The sequence below is a fragment of the Mercenaria mercenaria genome, unplaced genomic scaffold, assembly GCF_021730395.1.
Source record: "Mercenaria mercenaria strain notata unplaced genomic scaffold, MADL_Memer_1 contig_4159, whole genome shotgun sequence".
In the NCBI taxonomy this organism is placed as follows: Eukaryota; Metazoa; Mollusca; class Bivalvia; order Venerida; family Veneridae; genus Mercenaria; species Mercenaria mercenaria.
In genome coordinates this window covers 44,135-58,182 of record NW_026462367.1, presented here as the reverse complement: position 1 = coordinate 58,182, position 14,048 = coordinate 44,135, and the positions used below count along the sequence as shown (strand labels likewise).

General features: G+C 34.6%; 1 protein-coding gene across 1 annotated transcript; it reads left to right on the top strand.

The window, feature by feature from the left end:
- The first annotated feature begins 329 nt into the window (after positions 1-329).
- LOC128553668 (perlucin-like protein) lies at positions 330-13,740 on the top strand. The gene is made up of 5 exons (XM_053534840.1): positions 330-434; positions 5,360-5,443; positions 12,034-12,133; positions 12,623-12,844; positions 13,691-13,740. The coding sequence occupies exons 1-5, from the start codon at positions 330-332 to the stop codon at positions 13,738-13,740; spliced, it is 561 nt and encodes a 186-aa protein (XP_053390815.1).
- The last annotated feature ends 308 nt before the right edge of the window (positions 13,741-14,048 follow it).

The following is a 14,048-nucleotide window of genomic DNA, read 5'->3' as shown; positions in this document are numbered from 1 at the left end:
TAAACGTGACGTCAGTGCTGCTTTATGATAACGGGCGGCTTTTTTGACGACATCCGTGTATAGTCAAGAATAACGTTTCTTAGATGACGTAACAGTTGTTCCGTCTGGTGACCGGAGTAGACTGGAATCTTTAGCGTCTTAGGAATATATAGATAGTAGCTTGCAGAAGCTGGTGTCTGCAGATTTTGTGAATCAACTTAAGAAAGAATTGCGCGATGAAATGAGTAAAGAAATCAAAAGTGGCTTAGATATTGCTCACGATCAAATCAGGAAAATAAAGGAGATTGTTTCCTCTCACTGACTTGAAAGAGTGTAATGAATGTTTCCGAATGGATTTTGATTCAGTGGTAAAAAATAATGAATCATTGAAAACACTCTCAGGAGCTGCAAATGAAATTAAAAGACAGAGATTCACAGATCAAGTATCAAGTAAGGTATTTGAACGACTTGGAGCAAGATACCAGACGCAACAGCATTAGAATTTGCGGTATTGAGGATAAAACAAAGGACGAGGATATTGAGGCTTGTATCAAGTTAAAAATAAATTGAAGCCCACTCCCTCCAAAAACACCCGGTCGCACATATAAAAAACTGATGCACTAAACACCCTTGCTTTTTTATTTTCTTTCTCTTTCTATTTTTTTTATATATCCTATGTTTTTTTCCCTGGAGTACTTCCATGGTATTGTGTTCAAAATATTACAGTAGCAACTGACAGCCCTGTCTTACAAACCAGATTCCATTCCTTATTTACTCTAACTCGATAAATAGTTTCATTGTCCTGATCAAACTGTAGAAAATAAAGATCGGTGTACTTGCAAAATATATTTCTCAATACATAGTCTTAGAATGAATTTGTTAAATCAGAAAATGCACGACCAAACTGTTATAAATAATAAGAAATATTATTATAAAGGTAAATTAAAATTTAAAAGAACGAAAATAACAAAATATATTTTATATTAATTTTTTAGCATTTTATCTGCTTTTTCCCTGTGATTCAATGCAGTTTGACGAAAGGAAACAACTCAGTCAAAAATATGTATCATTAATAAAAGCTTTTATCTCCCTTCAGTTATCTTGTTTTTGTCTACAATCAAGGAAGTCCTTTATATTATTTTATAATATTAGAAAGTACAGCTTTTATTGTTATTGTTATTCACTGACTGAGTCACCATGTATTATGTACAATTATCTGTTTGTAATTCAACATATCATGCTAATTACTCTTTAATGAACTATTCATGATATATCATGTGAACCTGTTAAATAAGGTCTCTTGAAATCAAATGTAAATTACAAAAAAAAAAATAAATAAATAAAAGAGAGATGCAAGCATTGAGGAACCTTTCCAGCATCTTTAGTGTAGCCTTGTAAAAGACAGAGTAGTTCTAAGTAAACTGAATTAAAGATACTATGGTCAAAGCAAGGTAAAAACATCTTAAATCAACTTTGATTGCATCATTTGATAGAGCCAGCAAGTAGTTTGCTTCACAAAGTATTGAATTCTGCTACCTGATATAGAAAAGAAACATTCGTCTAACTAATGTGAAGCATGCAACTACACTTGATATTTTAACCCAGATATATTTCAACTTTAATATTTCTATCAGAAACAAAAGAGAAATAGTACATTCAGCTAATGCATTGTGTTGACACAGAAAAACAGATAGGTCCAAGGGGAAGAACTCTTTTAGGCTTAGACAAACACTTACTTTCAATGATATAAAATGAAAGTTGCACTTATTTCCTCTAGCTTGCTCTCCATTTTTGTTTATGAATTTGTAGACAGATGTGCAAAAGACCGACTGACATTATGTCTCTAAGTATACCTCAAACTCTTGTATGAGGGGGTGTAGATGACGTACAATGTATTAGTATTGGGCAAATTTCTAGTATTTGATGATTGTTAAACAAGTGTTTTGTGTACATATATCAGATTCTGATAAGCAATCTGTTCATAGCTTTGCTTCCTTTTTATAAAGAAATAAAGGAAATAAAAAGGCCTAGAGTAGCCGGGTGGATGGATTTTCCTATGTATATCTAGTACCCAAAGGGAAAAATATGCTTGTTTCATAAGGGTGGGTTAGAGATATGGTTAATCAAAATGTTCAATAGAGCATGTGGTACCAGGTTAGGATATAATAAAAATACTTATGTATCTATTTGAGCCGTGCCGCTTTTAAAGCCTACTGCAATTACAGAAACTGTTAGCGAACAGCATGGATCCTGACCAGACTGCGCGGATGCACAGGCTGGTCGCAAAGCCACTATGTTGATTTTCTCATGGCGCGGCTCATTTATGATTACACCGTACCTAGTTGTCTGCAATCAGGGGTTTGTATAATTCCCATATTTTATTAAATGTATCTAAGGTAAATATTTTCAGGGCATTTAGTTTCTCTGTGCTGATTAGTGTAGTAAGTTGTTTTTTAATGATTCTACATTTGGAAGAAAAGATTTCATCTATGACTGATATATGTGAAATTTAATTGTCAACATTATGGCATTCAATGCTTTGTTTGATCCCCTAAATCCAAATAATACATTTTACTTCGTCCAATAAAAGATATTAATATTGCATTTCTGGATAATACCTTTCTTTACATTTTGTATAAAAGTTTCAGTTGTTTCACCTTTCCAAAATAAGTGTTCCATAGTCTCTAGGAGTCTCCCACAGAAGGTACACAAATTGTCGAAGACCTATTTTCGATAATAAGTGATTTGTAGCAATTATTCTATGATTTATTCTAACTTGAAACCATTATAATTTTGAATCCCTTGTGCATGTAAACCGTGAAATTCCAATCCCTGTTGTTTATAATGAACTCAAGTTTAATTTTCTTTAGGATGTCGTTACAGAGATATTATTTAGTAACATAAAGTCATAGATTACCCTGCAGACTTTTTATGCCCCCACCACTTGGGGGGGGGGGGGGGGGGGGGGGGCATATAGATTTGCTCTTGTCCGTCCGTCCGTCCGTCCTTCCGAAAATGTTGTGTCGCGCGTAGCTCTGAAAGTATTTGACGTAGAGTCACAAAACTTTACAGGAATGTTGGTCAGCATGTGTAGTTGTGCACCTGGGGTTTCGCGTCCGGATTCATTCAGTCATGTAGAAGTTATGGCCCCTGACTTTGTAAAAATTGGTCATTTTAATGTTGTGTCGCGCGTAGCTCTGAAAGTATTTGACGTAGAGTCACAAAACTTTACAGGAATGTTGGTCAGCATGTGTAGTTGTGCACCTGGGGTTTCGCGTCCGGATTCATTCAGTCATGTAGAAGTTATGGCCCCTGACTTTGTAAAAATTGGTCATTTTATGTTGTGTCGCGCCTAGCTCCAAAAGTATATGACCTAGAGTCACAAAACTTTACAGGCATGTTGGTCAGCATGTGTAGTTGTGCACCTGGGGTTTCGCGTCCAGATTCATCCAGTCATATAGGAGTTATGGCCCCTGACTTATTAAAAAAATGGTCATTTTAATGTTGTGTCGCGCATAGCTCCAAAAGTATTTGACCTACAGTCACCAAAGTTTACAGGAATGTTGGTCAGCATGTGCAGTTGTGCACCTGGGGTTTCGCGTCCGGATTCATCCAGTCATGTAGGAGTTATGGCCCCTGACTTAGTAAACAAATGGTCATTTTAATGTTGTGTCGCGCATAGCTCCAAAAATATTTGACCTAGAATCACCAAAGTTTACAGGAATGTTGGTCAGCATATGCAGTTGTGCACCTGGGGTTTCGTGTCCGGATTCATTCAGTCGTGTAGGAGTTATAGCCACTGACTTAGTTAAAAATGGGTCATTTTAATGTTGTGTCGTGCGTAGCTCCAAAAGTATTTGACCTAGAGTCACCAAAGTTTACAGGAATGTTGGTCAGCATGTGCAGTTGTGCACCTGGGGTTTCGCATCCGGATTCATTCAGTATTGTAGGAGTTCTGGCCCCTGACCTGGGAAAAAATTGTCATTTTTGGCCCCTGACCTGGGAAAAAATTATCATTTTAATGTCATGTAGTGGGGGCATCTGTGTCCCATGGACACATTTCTAGTTTAGATTTATTTAGGAGTTTGATTATAAATGGCTGACAATGGTGCACTTGATTTATCGCTTTATGTGGAATGTTTATAGATTGTAGATAAGTTCTTATCGAATACACTGCATTGTTATATTGCAGGAAATTCGCTTGAACGTGATGTCATACTTAAATATATTTTACACGTCTGCGTTATACTAAATACCGACAATTTACCAAAATCTGTGCAATTCTACTACATTACAGCAGGGATACACAGCACTGTGTTCCTGAAAATATACTATCAACAAAAAACATAGTCAGAACTTTTGCAATATGAGCATGTACATTATAGCATTGTGTTCATGAAAATATACTATCAGTAAAAACATAAACAGGTCGTAAATTTACAATATCGATCTGTACATTATTGTAAAAAGAGAAAGTATGTACTATACTGTTTCTTCAGCGATCACACGTATTCAGATAATTAATAATTTCACATTAATTAATAATTTTACATATGCACTACAAGTGTGTTCATGAAAATATACCATCAGCAAAAACATATACAGGTCATAAATTTACGATATGGACCTGTACATTATAGTAAAAAGAGAAAGTAAAAACATAAACATAAAATTCAATTGATTCATAAATTTATATTAATTGATAATTTTACTTATGTATTACCAGTACACTGACAGTCAAGTATAAAAAAAAAATCATGTTTTCTAACCTTGTTACGGTGGTATGTTTATGACATGCAATTATTTTTTTTTAATTAAATTATCTCGTGCGCACGAAATCTTATCTTGTGCGCACGATATCTTATCTTGAGCGATCAATATATTATATCGTGCGAACGACATCTTACCTTGAGCGATCAACATATTATCTTGAGCGATCAACATCTTATCTCGTGCGTACGACATCTTATCTCGTGTGCACGACATCTTATCTCGAGCGATCAACATCTTATCTCGAGCGGTCAACACCTTATCTCGTGCGCACGACATTTTGAGCGATCAACATCTTATCTCGTGCGCACGGCATCTTTTCTTGAGCTGACCTGTGACGACCGAAATGGTTGATATCGCAACAAGTTAATATTGCAAAATTCGTGTTGATTCTGACCCAACATGTTACTTTTTAAAATCTATGCTGTTTATTGCTGTGTAGTAACACAGTACCAAAATATGTGCACCTTTTGTAATTAGGACTTCTTTGGACGCATGCCGTCAGCATACTGGAAATCTGTTGGTAAAGCAATTTGTATTTTTTTTATTGTAATACAAAAATCCATGCATATTTCTGTTAAAATTTTGACATCATGTCGATATATTACAGGCGGCGGGAAAGAGTACTACTGCTGTGACATTTGATCTACTATTTCAGACGAAAAACGTGTTACACTTAATTCAGACACGTAGGGTAAGTTCACATCGACGCTCTAGGGTAGAGTAGAGACCGACTCTATAACCGATAACCCACTTGAACGGTATAAGTTAGTACACCAATCGTACCGTCCCTGTTGAAGAGCTGAACTCTGCAAACTCCACGGCAATGTAGGTTTTACTGGTTCCTTGCTTTTCATCACAGCGCTCAATGTGCAGGGGAAAAAGTTTTACATAGTTCCAGGGCCCAATTTTTGATTGGTCAGTTAATTTACCCTTCCCTAGAGCTCCGACGTGAACTTACCCAATGTATATTCTATTAGGTATGCAGAATAACACACATCTAAGCACTCCTAAGTTATTCCGCGGGAAATGTTACTTCCCGTATTTTAACATTGTTAAGACCTACTACTTTTGGCACCGTACTTGCGGCATGAAATAGTGCTTCCCGATCCATCTACGTGTTTACAATAAAGACATATTAGAATCGAAATAATATATTATGGCAGAACCACCAACAACACAAGTCCGGTACACGCTGCGTGTATAATTCACTCCGGCTACGCTCTCGTGAAACTCTTCGCATTGTTTTGATATGTTAAAATACAGTTATGCTATATAATATTTCTAAAATAAACAACACAGCTATATCACATTACCTTCCTGTATGATTTCTGTATCGGATGACGATACCGTTTTCGTATTTGGTAGTCAAAAAAAATTAAAAAATCGCATGTTAAATCAATGATTAAAGTACGGTTGATTGATAAAAGTATCCACATGACGCTATTATTGGATTATTCAACTGTGGATGTTAAGTTATTTGATTCTTTCTACTTTGCTAAGAAACTTCAAAAACATATTAACAATCCTGCCCCCGTATACCTTAAAATGATTCTTTCTTCTTAAATCCTTCAGATCTTTGCTTATAAACAGTGTTTAACATGTGGGGTTGGGGAATAGTGTTTACAAATGTTTTTGGATGCTGTGCCCGTACTGACCTGCTCTCTGCGAGTAACGTCCAACATCTCTACATGTCCGGAAGTTAATCCATTACTTTCTCGCTTGAATTCTTTGAAAGTTAACAAATTAATCATCATGTTTTCCTAATATACACAGAAACAATCTATTTCTAGACGTTGAAATCAGTTACTTGAATCATTCATCTTCTTTAAAACATTGCTGAAATACAAGTATAAGTATTCGAGACGCTTTTAATTTGTTGTTTTAATGACATATATTCCGTGTTAGCTTAACTGCCAAAATGTTGAAGCCGAGGATACAATTCCATGGGTGATATTCATAGTTCAATAGCTTACTTAACATCTTCGAAGAATAAACTATTATCCATAACTGTCGCGTCTATATTTAGCAAGATCCATATATAAATTGTTCATCATTTTAAAGGTCAAAGCTAGTATGATGTTCTTGAATTTTAAGATTATCTTTAATAATTTTAATATCATCGTAAAAATCGGGCGAAATCTTGGAAATGTTGCTTTTTAACTAATTTGATAACAATCCGTTTACAATTCAAAATTGACCCTTTTTAAGGACTCATAATTAATCATTAACCAAATGTAGTTATATTATTAAAAAGAAAAAGATTACAGTTGGGTACTAAACCTAAAACTGCACACGAAAACATTTGTTTAATTTTTTTTCTACGAAAACCAGTCATCGATTCTTTATTAATAGATCTACGTTCACATGTACTTCACCATCTGATATATCGCCTTGTCCCATATGACTTCAGCTGATTAAATATATTAGTGCAAGAAAGTTTAATAACCTAATATACTTCAACATCCTGAACTATTATTGCCCCGTATACCTTAATTAAAGTGATTGATTCTCCCCAACAGTCCGTAGCGTATTCTGGGTTCCTTCAGACCTTTGATTATAAACAGTTTTTATTATGTAACATGTGGGTTGGGGAATAAAGTGTTTACAAATGTTTTGGACGCTATACCCGTACTAACCTGCTCTCTGCGAGTAACATCCAACATCTCTACATAAAGTGGAGAACGAATGATTTTTCTGTATAATCGTGTCGGAGAACGTTTTCCCCGCCTGATGATCAAACTCACGAACTCATCAAGATCCAAGGACCTGCTTTCTCCGGTAGAGATCAGAGGAAATAACATGTTCTCTAACCAGTTCAAGACAGAATTGTCTATGGTATGGTGTTGTTGAAAAAATAAAATGTTTAGTTAGGAAATAATAATTGATAAGCAATATTTTTGTCTGGCTTTAGATAATGAACCATTTCTAAAAAAATGGTTTGATTTTTTTTAAGAAAAGCACCAATGGAGAAAATAACTAGATAAATGCTCTTTATATTGCTTATTCGCGGCATTTAAGGCTTAAAGATGTTATTGTGTTTACCATATCTTTACCCAATTTGAATAACGATTCTTAAAATGTGAAGAGGAATAGAATATATGTTTCTGATCATGATCTGTACTGTCCGCTATTCAGTCAGTAAATTTTCAGTAAACACACCTTCAAATGGTAAAGAGCACTGCTCAAAATGGAAGATGGGCCAGTCCATTTAAATTTAGCATGGTAAGGCTTAAAATGTGAAGAGGAATAAATACATCTAGAACAGTAACATTCCTGTGTAGGATTGTTTCTTGAAGCTTTGCTAATAGCATATGAGCAGCACCACGAGAAAACCAACATAGTGCATTTGCGACCAGCATGGATCCAGTGTAGCCTGCGCATCCCGGCAGTCTGGTCAGGATCCATGCTGTTTGCTAACGATTTCTCTAATTGCAATAGGTTTTGAAAGCGAACAGCATAGATCCTGACCAGACTGTGTGGATGTGCAGGCTGGTCTGGATCCATGCTGGTTGCAAATGCACTATGTTGGTTTTCTCATGATGCGGCTCATATATTGTTTTGTCAAAAGAGAAAAACGAATGCCCGGAAGTTAATCCATCAGAGTCTCGCTTGAATTCTTTGAAAGTTAATAAATTATTCATCATGTTTTCTTAATACACAGAACCAATCTATTTCTAGACGTTGAAATCAGTTACAAGAATAACTTATCTTCTTCAAAACATTTCTGAAATACATGTATAAGTATTCGAGACGATTCTAATTTGTTGTTTTAAAGATACACTTGGCAGTTTCCTATATGAGGCACATATAATAAAATCTGTGAAAAGATCCTTGGAAGCGTAGAACGCAACCTAACAACAAAATAGTAGACTCGAATTGATTGAGTCTGTTCATTAAAGGTCCAATACTAAGGAAAGTGAACATTTTAATTTCTTTTAAAAAGCACAGAAACTATTTCATTTTATTGGAAAATGAAAGTTGGTATGTAGTAATTCGAAATAAATCGCAGTATATGTACAATTATTTTTCTATGAAGTATGAAGAAAGTTAAAAAGACCTGGGGGGTCATTCTGTCGATTCATTGAAATTTCAACATAATACACATACATTTCTTTGAGTTCCAAGACCTTCTGTAAATTTTGACCTGCCAATCTTCATTATTTAGTGTCTTGCAGAAGTCTATGCACTGGCTATGAAAAAAATTGCCAACTCACTTTCCCTTAGTAATGGACCTTTAAACGAGAAGTTAGGTTATCGGCCCGAATGTTACATTGAAATAACACATATCCATTCTATTTTGAAATTTGGAACATGATTTAGTCAATTTAACATAACATGAAATCAAAACATACACAAGGCAATGTATCTCCATGATTCGAAAATCAATAAAGGAATTGACAAAATTTAATGCGGTCATTTAGCCTACATTTTGGTATACTCCCTTATTATGGATTTATTAACTCTATAAGTTACAATGGAATTCATGTGGGGAAGTTGGCAGTTACTTGCGGAGAACAGGTTTGTACTGGTATAGAATCCAGGAACACTGGTTAGGTTAACTGCCCGCCGTTACATAACTGAAATACTGTTGAAAAACGGCGTTAAACCCAAAAAAAAAACAAACAAACAAACAAACTGAAACCTCAACAATTTTCCATAAGTAAAATCTAGAGTCTTTTGAAAACGTCCTTAGTCTATATCGTATCTATGTCGTATCTCATTCAAACTGCTCTGCAAAATATTTCATATTTTGGCAGATATCATACACTCTTGATATAACGGACAAAATAACATTACAGCAAATCCGGAAAACAACATTGAGAATGTAATTGCAATTTAAGGTTCTACATAAGTTTTCATCAACCTTGGTCATACGTTTTATTCTGAAAATCTATCGTTTTAGTAGAAACTCTGACGATACGAAACACAATGTCTCTTTTATTTTTGAATTAACCTTTAACCTGCTGGTGGCAAGTAATTCTACCTTTGCGACCAGTGCAGACCATGATCAGACTGCACATTCATGCAGGTTGATCATGGTCTGCACTGTTCACTATTCAGTCAGTAAATGTCAAGTGAATACCCCTTCTAATGATAAATGGCATTGCCCAAATTGAATGATGGACCAATCCATTTCAGAAATTTAGCAGGGTTAGGCCCGGAATGACAACTGGTTATTCCTATGTTATAATGGTTCTTCAGAGGATAAATTCTTCTTCACAAGAAACCTAATTATGGTATAGTTTGGCCTTCAGCTTAATATTGTATTCTCCGCAATATATTTAAATTTCAGCATGTTTTGTTCAAAGCCAGATCAGTTAAGCGTCGTGCTAATAGCAAATATCCTCTTGTTGGCAAACGCTTTCATTCGTGATATTTCAATTTCATTAGCGAGCTTTGCTTTTAAGTTAATAAAATTAAACAACATTCTGCTGGATTACTTTTACCGTAAAAAGTAGAAACAAAGGCGATATGAACGGCATTGCGTATAATGATGTTTTTTTTTTTTGTCTTTTCTGTTTTATTTGTCAGTTTTGAAACAACGTTAAGTGTTGTTTTCACAAAGTTTCGTCGCGATTTGAAATTTGATGGCTTCCGATGTGTGGCAGACGACACCATTTTTCAAGCCGAAAATATTTCAACATCTGTTGAATGTTCTAAGATTTGCTTCATGAATAAATTGTGTTATGCCAACTTTTATCAACCGGATTTACTCACCTGTATCGGCTGTGGTGGGTTTTGCAGTGGCGTTGAGGTCCTAAATGGCTCGACATACTTTGTACAGGATCGTAAGTTTTAACTCATTAATAAGATGCGGTTTGCGTTTTTTCTTTTTCTTATTTTATTCACATTCTGTAAAATCATTTTATTCCGATGGGAGAAAAGTTTGTGGTTTATGCCAGGATAAATATGTTCTGGGATACTCGTGGATAATAAATGTAAAGAGAAAGGTAAACTGAAATTTTATCCATTCTTCAAATTTTGATTTACCTAGCAAACAACAATTACAGGCTCTAAAAAGTGAAAATGTGTTAAAATTTATATGTTTCCAGTACCAATCTAGCATCTGTCCTGTTTTAATTTCAAATCAAACCGAAGCGAAAATGGTGCTTATTTGCGGCATTATGAGCCAAGTTCTGCGGTAAAGCATCTCTTCGCGTTTCAGGCAAGCGGCAATAATAACTTTTGTCATATCCGCCCCTGAACATATTAACTTGGTGTTTGTGTACAACGTAACTGCTTTACGTAACGTCACAATGGCCATAATGTTGACTTTTTGCATTGCATATAATTCCTTGGTTGTTCAGTTCACCAGACAAATACTATTATAGCTTGAAACACTGACACAGAATGTTGAAGTAATTAGGCCAAGTACAAATACTGTTGTAGTTTGAAACTCTGACACAGAGTGTTGAAGTAATAATGCCAAGTATTTATTGGATGTTCAGTTCACCAGACTACTATATCTTGAAACTCAGACACAGAATGTTGAAGTAATTAGACCAAGTACAAATACTATTATAGTTTGAAACTCTGACACAGAATGTTGAAGTAATAAGGCCAAGTATTTATTGGATGTTCAGTTCACCAGACTACTATATCTTGAAACTAAGACATAAAATGTTGAAGTAATTAGACCAAGTATTATATTAGTTGTTGAAATCACCGGATAATATTTACTTGCAGAAATGACATGTCCTCGAAACTGGATTCAGCGCAGATGCAGCTGTTATTTCATCAGTTCTGATAAAAAATCATGGACAAATGCTTTGGTATGTTGAAAATTAAAGAAACAAAAAATATTCTCTTGATGACATATATTATTAGTTAATAAAATCTGTAAAAAGATCGGCTGAGATTTTGAAGTCGTAATTCTATACTATAAATTTATGCAATACCAAAAAAAGCATCTTTTTTAATATGTTTTATATAAAATTGTCGCAGAGCTAAAGGCAGTTGCTTTAAAGTCAAATGGAACAGCTGAAAGGCTACCTTGTCGTTCAGTATCAATCGCCATTGCAATGATTTCCTCGTACAGTAAAGAGATATCTACCACTGCAAATATTTTAGCAGACCTTTGTGAAACTGCTGCCATTAGTTTGTTTCGAGTAGTTATAAAGTCATGTGACTCTCAATAGCAGTGATCGAAGTACCTTTAGAGAAGGTAATCTCAGTCTATACGGAGAGATTTATTCATATAGCTCAACAGTGTTTAATAGTGGTTGCCGAGGACTGAAAAATAAAATGTAGTTAAACCCTAAAATTCACCAATGTTTACAGAAGGCATGTAGAGAAAAAGGCGGAGAACTTGTTGAGGTTAACGATGTCATAGAACACAACTTCTTGATGTCAAAGATCCCGCCTTTGAATTACGATAAAGGTAAGCATAAATGTTTCTACGACTAACAATAACGGGTTAAAAACATTGGACTCATACTCAACTATTATATACCTTATCTAACAGTCAAATACCCGTATGAGTTGCAGAACAAATTAGTTAAGTTAGATTTCCTTACTGACTTAGTGCCGAACTTGAGACCATTAAAATACGTGTAGTGTTGTGCTCAGTATTGTAATATATTGTTGTTAGACAAGTTTCTGTACTGATAACGCTCCTGTCGTGCGAAGTTTACAATAATTGACACCATATCAGCATAAGATGCTTGTTAATATTTACCGGCGCATTTATTCAAAGACATAATTTTACATTTGGATTACCTTCTATGGGCTGAGATTCTAGCTGTGTTTAAGATACATAAAATTATGAGATATAGTCGTCCTGCATTATGTGGATTCGATTCTTTAATCAGGTGCTTGTTTCATTACTGATATAAATTTAAAAGAAGGCAAACATTTCTTTTATTTTCAGCTGCAGCAGGGTTTTGGATCGGTCTGACAGACAAGGAAAGAAATGACACATTTGTCTGGATATCATCTGGGCAGATTCCTACTTTTACCTTGTGGATTCCTGGCCAACCAACCCATGTTTCGAAATTATTTTACGAAGATTGTGCGTATTATTACAGGGACGTATGGAACGATATATGGTGTGGAAATGAACTGCACTACATCTGCGAACGTACACTTCAAGGTTTGTGTTAAAACATGTTTACGTGATACATTATTGGTTAAGATTTATGTGTTTTTTAGCCAAGCCCCCCTTTTATATGAAATACCGTTGAAAAAAATACAATACAAAACATATATATCTTGTGTATCATTTTTTTCAGTTGACGTGTAATTTTGCAGAAAAACGATGGAAGAAGAATATAGAATTTATCAGTCAAGTCAATATAGAAACTACACTTGGACCGTTATATTCAATTCTGCTTATTGTTTTAATATATGAAGCAAAAGTTAAATCTTACTGTTAATGGTATTACGAAAAAAAAGACATAAGACAATGCTGTGAACTTTGTTATTAACCCTTTGTTCATCAAGTGTTTAGTTATTACACAATATATTGTGTCTTGCAAAATGTAAAAGGCAAATTATTACATGTGTATGAGAAGAAATTAACACAGATTTTTTATGACTTCTTAGAGAGGTTGAGATATTTTGTACGGTTTAACAGCATCTGTAGAACACGGAACACGTATTTATTTTAGCTAGGACAAATATTTTGCGATTGATAGCTTCTTGAACATATGCAAAAACATTTGATAGCTAAGTTTACTAATTACAGATTATAATCGGTCGGAATATGTAAACGGAAAGTTCGGAAATTTACTTATTAGATTTTGTCTTAAATTGTTTGAAAGTTAATGATTAATTTATCTTTTTCACTGCTGAAAATAACGCTGTACACAAAAAAGTCTATAAAGATAATTGACTTGAACACTATCCTTTCCTGAGAACTCTAAAACAAAGATGTACTTAACACATTGTTGCGTATTTTTTTTAGTTATTTATTGTTTTTGTTTGTTTTGTTTTCAAGACATTATAGCACAGTTTATAAGCTCATATATAGCAAAGTTTATTAATTGATATATAGCACAGTCTGTTAGCTTATATAGAATGCAAAGTATAAGCTCATATATAGCACTGTCTATTAATTGATATATAGCACAGTCTGTTAGCTTATATATAGCGCAGAGTATAAGCTCATATATAGCACTGTCTATTAGCTTATATATAGCGCAGAGTATAAGCTCATATATAGCACTGTCTATTAGCTCATATATAGCGCAGAGTATAAGCTCATATATAGCGCAGAATATAAGCTCATATATAGCACAGGCTATTAGCTCATACATAGCGCATTCTGTTACCTCATATATAGATCGGCCTATTAC